This window comes from Falco biarmicus, chromosome 12 (assembly GCF_023638135.1).
Source record: "Falco biarmicus isolate bFalBia1 chromosome 12, bFalBia1.pri, whole genome shotgun sequence".
Lineage (NCBI taxonomy): Eukaryota > Metazoa > Chordata > Aves > Falconiformes > Falconidae > Falco > Falco biarmicus.
Window position 1 is genome coordinate 11,705,525 of NC_079299.1, and position 7,880 is coordinate 11,713,404.

The following is a 7,880-nucleotide window of genomic DNA, read 5'->3' on the forward strand; positions in this document are numbered from 1 at the left end:
ATTTCACACTCTAATCATAGTCCCCGCAGTTACGTTCTCCTCATTGTTAAATTCTGCAGTAGACCGACACCTGATGAGCCAACTCCTCTGCAATCGATTCCTGACGTACAGAACAAAAACCCTAAGCCCACGAAGTTTCAGGAAGATCATGGGAAGTTCAACAACCATGATCACAATAAAAAACTATGAATTAACTAGAAGAGAGCGTGATAAATATTTCCAGAAAGCTTCACAGCCAACAGGAGTGTTGAGTCTCTGAATACTGAGCTTACTGCAGCTACTGGAGGGGAGCTAGCTTCTGCCCTCTATTCACACTTAAGCTTCTCTAAGCAGCCCACCATTTCCATACTATCCCCTCACCTGTTAATACAGTTCTGGGTTTTTGCTTCTAGAAAAATACACATTTTCCATACATAGCTGCCATGCTTATAGCAGTACTACAGACAAGAACCAAAGAAAAGCCATGCATAGTAGCCTCACAGAGCATAATAGATCCAGAAGTATCTATAAAGAATAGCGTAGTAGATGCTGAACCATCAGTCTTGCTACTGAGCATGTCTTAGAATCTGGACCAAATCAGATCCCTTTTCATTAAGAACTATGTGCTAAGTTCCAAAGTACAGCAAACATCAGACCTCAGGACAGCTTTTGGTGTTTTGTTTTGTTTTTTAATATTGTTACTATACAATTTAGTTTTCCTCTAGTCTTAGAAGCAGTTTGAACTGTTTTTGCTGAAACTAAGAAAATTAGCCTGAGGAACAGTTCCAAATAAAACTGCCCATACTTGGCATGGAAAACTTCAGTCCAAACAGTTTAGCAATGCTGTAAGCAGCCGAGAATAAGGTCTGGCGAAGGAAAATTGTAGGCAACCTTAACTACGATGAGCTCTGCCTTTAAGTCAAAAGTATATACTATGAAATAGGCATCCTGTAGACAACATACTTCAATGGCCGTGAACTCAGCAAAACTTAACAGAAACTAGTTAAGTGACTCTCCGATAAAAACCAATGATTCAGACATTAAAAAGAAGCTGTCACTGTCAGTCCAGTTTCTAGCAGAGCATTTTGCCAATGAAGTCTTATAAAACAGATGTTATTTACTACCTTGATCTAGTTCGTCTGTGGTTCCAACCTCCAAAATCCACATGCTGCCATAAATATAATTTTAGACTGCTAGATTAAAACAAAAGTCAGGACTACAATGGCATAGAATTTGAATTTTATACCTGTCCCAGTGGAATTGTCTTTTTTTCATAAGAATGCAACACCTATCCCTTCTATGCTTAAACAGAATATTAATCTGTCCAGAACTGTTAGTATGACACCTTCTCAAAAGCACTGGATGATTTTTAGATAGATAGATGTTAAAAAGAATAATCTGTAGATTGAAATAATCTTTTGATCAGATAGCCTGGAGCAATAAGCAATCCCATTTATATTTCCTACAGTAACTAACATTAAATTCAGCACCTGCAAAACTAATATCTGACTAAACTAGAAAGCAACTAATATGGAAAAGAAATCTGATACTAAGCTGGCACACAGAAGATGTGAAAGATTTAAATAGAAAAGTTCATGTGAAGACTGTCAATAGGCTCTATATTTAGGAGTAGCTCTTGATGCAAGTATATTCCAAGACCAAAAATTCAAGTCTAAGGATAAAAAAAGGTCAATTTATTAAGAATTAAAGACTAAATATTCCACTCCATAAACTAGAAGCAGCTCCTTAATATAGAAAAAAAATAAAACAGCTCATTTTCAAGGAACTACATTAAAATATTTAAAAAATTCTTAAGAGCATTTTTTAGCTATTACAAGTTCGTTATTTCTCAAAATCTGTAACTTTACTAAACAAAAGTTTTGACTACTTTATAGTATGCCCTACTGAGATTATACATAAGAGTTAAATCTAGATAAACCTTAATTCCTCACAGAACATCTTCATTCTTAACTGAAATAAAGATTATCTCTCAAGGAAAAACTCACCCAAAAAGACTGCAATTGCAAGGGGTGTTGAATACCAAAAGTACAGGATGGGGGACTACACAAGAAGAAACAATAATGAATCATGAGGGACTGAAAAAAAAGAAGTGCAGATCCGAGACAGAAAACTGTCATTTCACTTACAAATATTTATTAAGGCTGTAGTAAAAGTAAACCATTTTAAAATTTTGAAGGACACTTTCCTTTGGGGAGCAAACGGAACTTAATATAAAGAAGATAACTCCTCTCAGCTTTTTTTAACTCCACTTATTTTTGTCACTCTGAAGCACATATTATATGACTCAAAACATTCAAAGTTTGAAGTTTGAACTGACCCTGACAGATTTAATAATGTTTAAAATTGTACCCATAAGCAAGCTTATTACGTCTTCCTGTAATATTTCCAGAAAAGCTTAGCTTGAACACAGCACCTGGTTTTCAGTCAAACCCAAGCTCTCTCTCTCAAGGCTTTTAAATAAAAAAAATACTATTGCTAACACCTGTATTAGACCCCATATTTGAATGTTGAAACTACACACTGGAAGGTCTTTTAAAAAAATGTCTTACTCCAGTGTACTTCACCAGCCCTACAGAGATCATTATAACCCTGGCTAACCCATGGCTGAAAGATTTTTGGACCACTCTCCATTTGTTCTGCTGTAAGGGCCAAAGTTTTCTCTGTGGGGAGACAGTTTAATTTAGAAGCGAATACTAAAAAACTTATTTTCATATATTTGTTCTCTGAGCATGATAGAGAAAATAAGCCTGCAGTGACATACAGCTTCCCAAATGGATATTCACTATTGAGAAGATCACAGAAAAGCATCAGAAAACGTTTATTCATTCCCACTGCACTTGATGTATTTGGTATACAGAAAAAAAACCCTGTATTTGCTTTACAACCTGACAAATCATATTAACTGTACTAAATAAAAGCAACAAGTTGTGGTTTCTAATCACCATTTTCCACCTGCATTTTTACATGATTCTTCAATCAAAAATGACAGAAACAAGTATGCATACTTTTAGTGTAATGAGTCAGATCAGGTTCCAAAGTCAAGCTGTATCTCTCTTTTCAAAAATGAAGGTAACTGCATGTGCTATTGCAATCTGACTTGCTATCAAGACAAAATTACCACTTCTTAAGACGTTAAAAATAGCACTTCCTTTGCCAGATTTCTTTAATCTGACTCTCAGAATTGTTCATGAAGTGATAAAATCCTGCTGTTAACCAGCAAGTTATTTTGGCTGCAGAATTTTCAAAGGATTTGTATTATGTAAACTATAAAGTAACAAAATTAAAAGGAGAGGGAGAAAAAAAAGAAGTATCTTCAACTTCTAAGAGGTTTAAGAAGCTTTTTTTTTTTGTCTTCTTTTAAATACAGTCATTGGGTCTTCAGTATTTCTTATTCAATTTTTAAATAATACAGTAAAATGGACACTCATCCTGAATAACAAACCCACAGGAAACCTCCTAACCTAACTGAAGAACATATTACTAATTTATGTATCCTGACATTAGTCAGGTGTTACTGAGCTTTTATCTAAAAATGATAAATAGCATCACACACAAAAATAAGCTGAATGTTAATGAAAACACACAGTCTTGCTGCCCCTTCTCTTAGTCTCACTCCCCCAAGAAAACCTCTAAAAAGAAAAGTACCTGCTATTTGAGGCTGTTACCTACTAGTAGTTACAGATATATTTCTCCTCCTAGCAGTGATACAATATACAGCCAAATTAAGGAAATCTGGTAATACACAGCAACAGTACAATTAACTGCAGAAATATGTACTTTTCGGATGATCTGTCTACAGCCTTTCAAACAACACAACTATGAAAGCATGTTACACAATCTGGTCTGGCCATTTCAGTGGCAAAACAACCAACAGTCCCTAGATAAAAGAAAAAAACCCACAACACTATCTACCCAAGATGGTATGTTTTAAAGTGGGTGGGTAATTTTTATTTTTCTTCTGGAACATCACTCCTTCCAGTAAAATAGACGTAAGCATTTTAAGCCATCTGACAAACCTATTGGGGAAGTTTTAAAATACTGTTTATACTTATTTTAGAATATTTTTTCTTAGAAATAAAGAAACAAGACATTAACTATAAACAAGATGAAATATGATACAGCAGCGTAACACCAAATGGCATTTTCAGCTATAAAACACTACTTTTCTCCCAATACAGGCTTCAAACACCTCAGATTTATCTATTTATTTGAAGGTACCTGGAAAAGCAAAAAGTGTTCATCTGATTTCGTAAGTGTATGCTGAGCACCCTTAGGCATCAGTATAATGACTGTACTTTCCTTTTTCAGCCTCTCCCTGAGAATGCTAGCTACTACTCTGTAGGTGATGCTACACTGGCAGCATCACAACTATTACTGAATTCTACATTAACTTCAAAGAATAAAGCAAAGCATTTTCGAAGATGCATGCAATTAGAACAAAAAGTTTTACAAAATGATACATTTACAGAGAGAGCAAATACTTTCTTTCTGGAAGCTTTTTTGGTTTAGGGGGCAGGGGAGGTTCTAGAGAGGAAGGGAGAGAGGGAGCCTCAAGCAGGCGGAGACAAATGAACCTATGTCCACAGCTACATTCAGGACAAACCTAACATCACAAATCCAACAGAGAAAACATGCAGAAAAGTACTGCGAAACTTTCTGCTAACTGCCTACTTGAGATTCTTGTCCATAATTATGTTTTGAAGCAGGTTCAGAGGGCAAGTCTTTTAAATTTAAACCACAAGCATATAGATAGATGTTATTTTCCTTTAAGAAATTAAGGCAATTCAAACTACTATAAAACTCTGCATAACTGAAGAAATTCCTCTGATAGTTTATGGCCTCAAATTTCCAAACATCTGAGCTGCTGATGCCACACAAAATTTCTCTGTAAAAAGCTGTAAAACTGCACTCACAAAACTGTAAGACTTAATCATTCAGAGTTAAAAATTTAATATTAAAGTCCCAGCTCAGCAAAGAATGTAAACTTGGACATTTTGCTGATTTAAGTTGGAATTACTCCCTGCATAAAGTATGTATGTTTAACCGTTTGCTGGATCAGAACTCAAACTTTCTGAAGTCTGCCACCTATGTGTGATATTTACCAAGTGCTTATACAAGGTCTCAAGTGTGGTTTTATAAAAATAACATCTGAAAAAATATACTGTCTAAACAGCATGTGAACAGCAGAAAACTAATCTTGGTTTCACACAAATTATTCCAGTTATGAATCCCTTAAATCGAACTAGCGTACCAAGACAGGACACAGAGAAAAGAAAGTCCAGAACAAGCACCAAGAACACCCTTGCTGTTGTTAGAAGTAACACCCAAAGTCACTGCAACAAACACGCTAAAAAAATGACCCCCTTGTTACTCTCCTGCCTAAGCTTATTTGCCCTTTATAACATTTCTGCTAACTACCAGTTTTGTGGTTCACGTACATCTGCCACTCAAGAGCAGGAAAAAAAAAAAAAAAGTATCTTGAAATACTACAGACATGACTTTATCCCCCCCCCCCAATTAACTATCTAGGAATACTTTTAAGTTCCCTGTATTTCGTTCAGATTTTGGGTATTTGCTGCACATCACCATAATTTTTTTTACACCATCATATGATGCCGCCTCATAAACCTTAAGACTTTAACAGCAGTGGAAGTAAAACTGATGTGCTGGGTCATGTTAAGGTAATATCTCTCCCTTATTTTTCAGGTCACTGTCAAATAAGTTAGTAACAACTTTATGTTCTCTACTTAAACTTTTTTTTTAGGTTTTAGAAGAAGAAATATAGAAAAAATTATTTTGATGTTCAAAGGTATTAGTTTTCGTTTCATTTTCATAATCTAATGAAGCGAGTCTTTTCAGACTTCGGTTCCAGTACACAGGATAAAACCTTCACTATCCGTTTTTATGTCAGCAATGCCAGCATCTACAATTTTCATTCAGTTGCGAGCATTCGCGTACAGTGTTATGCAGGAGGTCTCTGGGGCAACTCCTGATCATTGAAATAAAATAGGCAAAACGTCATTCAAACACTGTTCAGAAGTGATGGGAAGGAGCCAAGAAGCCAAACGCAAACTCTCTCCGGTAACTCAGGATATTATGCCACAGGCAGGGAGTTCCTCTTTGCAAAGTCCCCCCGTGGGAGGAGCCACCACTCGCTCCTCGGTTTTACTGCTCAATTCCCTGAACTTACCGCCTGCATTTTCCACAGTTAAGCCCTCAAAAAGCACACCTGCCCGCTCAACACTTACTCCTGAATTACCCAGAAAATGGGTGGCAAGTTAGCGGAATCAGTCTCCGGGACAGTAAGCGACAAGCGGCCCGTCCAACACTCGGTTACGTGCGCGGAGGCAACGAACCCCTCCGCACACAGAACTACTGCAGCGGTCCCTACGGGGAAAGCACCGGCAGCTCAGGAGGAGGGCACGGCTAAAGGGCAGAGGGTGCGGGGGAAGGGGACAAGCCAGGCCAGGCGGCGACAGGGCAGCGCGGGGCAGGCAAGCGGTGTCAGAAGAGGCAGCCCCAGGCGGCCGAGGTCATCGGCACCTGTAGCCGGAGGGCTGAGGTGTGCGAGGGCAGGGAGGGGGGAAGGACGACAGACGGGTACCTTTGAGCTGGGGCAGCGGCGAGAGCTCCACCTGGCTGCTCTGACTGCGGAACTGCGAGGAGCCCTGGGAGCGCTTCTGCCTCTGAGCCTTGCGCACCGATTTCCGTGTGAAGCCATCCACTTTCTCCGCGGCAGAGATGGCCGCCGACATGGCTGGGCGGTGAGGCGGCGCGGGGGGACGTCGCTCTCCAGAAGCATATATTAAAGCGGAGGGAGAAGCGGGCGGGCAAAAAAAGGGCTTAAAAAAAAAAAAAACAACCACTAACCCCCCCAAAAAAACCAAACCCCAAACCAAGTCTTCCCTGCCGCCAGGCCCGCCCGCGTACACCACACGAACGGGGAGCGGGTAGGAGAGGGCTGGCGTCCTAGCGGCGTGCGGGGCGGCGGTGCCGGCGCGGGTGCCGGGGAGGCTCCTCGCTCCCGGCTGCGGCCGGGGTCCTCCGTTCCTGCTTCCCCCGGCGTTTCCTCTCCGCGCGGAGCCGGCGGCCGGCGAGGGAGAGGAAAAGGGGGAGGAGGAAAGGGGAAAACAAACAAACAAACCCAACCAACTTTGCCCGGCGGGGCGGGCGGGCGCCAAACTTTCCCGCGGCGCGGGGGAGACCGAGCTCCCGGTCACCTCAGAGCAGGCGCGACGCGAACCGCCGCGGCCCGGGCTCGGCGGCGCCGCTGCCCCGCTCCCGCCTCGCTCGCTCCGCGCCCCCCTCAGCCGGGCTCTCCTGCGCCAGCCCGCGCCGAGCTCGCTGTCATCGGCCGGACTCGCCCCTGGGCCGAGCTCGCCGGGGAGGCGGCTTCCACTCCCCGCGCCCCAGCCGCTCGCTTCCACACGCCCCTTCTCCGCCTTCAACTGCCGCCGGGCGCTTCCCGCGCCTCCGCCGTCATCCTGCCCCCTCCCGCTCCCCGCCGGGGGCCGCTACGAGTGTCTCCGCCCGCCACAGCCCCGGAGCCGGCGGGCGACCGGCCGCGCAACTTGGCGAAGCGAGTAGAGTTGAGGGGAGGAAGAAGGGGAAAGGGGCGGGGCAGGGGCGACCGCGAAAGGGGCAAAAAGGGGCGAGATGAGCGGCCGTTGCTGGCGGCTCTGAGTGATTGACGGCTCAGGGCAGCCAATGAAAAGAGAAGATCGTGGAACTTCACCACCACCCCCTTCCTCGCGCAGAGGCTTGGGGAGGACGCGGGAGCTGGGACGCGCACGGGGGACGGCGCGATTGACAGCTGGCTTCTCCAACTGAGAGGAGGGGAATGGAGGTGGGCGGGGTTTCCTGGCCGACGCGCAAGGCGA

General features: G+C 42.7%; 1 protein-coding gene across 1 annotated transcript in view; it reads right to left on the reverse strand.

Annotated features, from left to right (window-relative positions):
- The window catches only part of PPP2R5A (protein phosphatase 2 regulatory subunit B'alpha), a 45,213-nt gene extending 37,601 nt beyond the window's left edge, over positions 1–7,612 (reverse strand). Inside the window, exon 1 of the mRNA XM_056357669.1 lies at positions 6,605–7,612. Within this exon, the coding sequence (XP_056213644.1) occupies positions 6,605–6,755 (151 nt within the window). The 5' untranslated portion in view covers positions 6,756–7,612. The remainder of the gene's footprint in view (positions 1–6,604) is intronic.
- Positions 7,613–7,880: the final 268 nt, after the last annotated feature.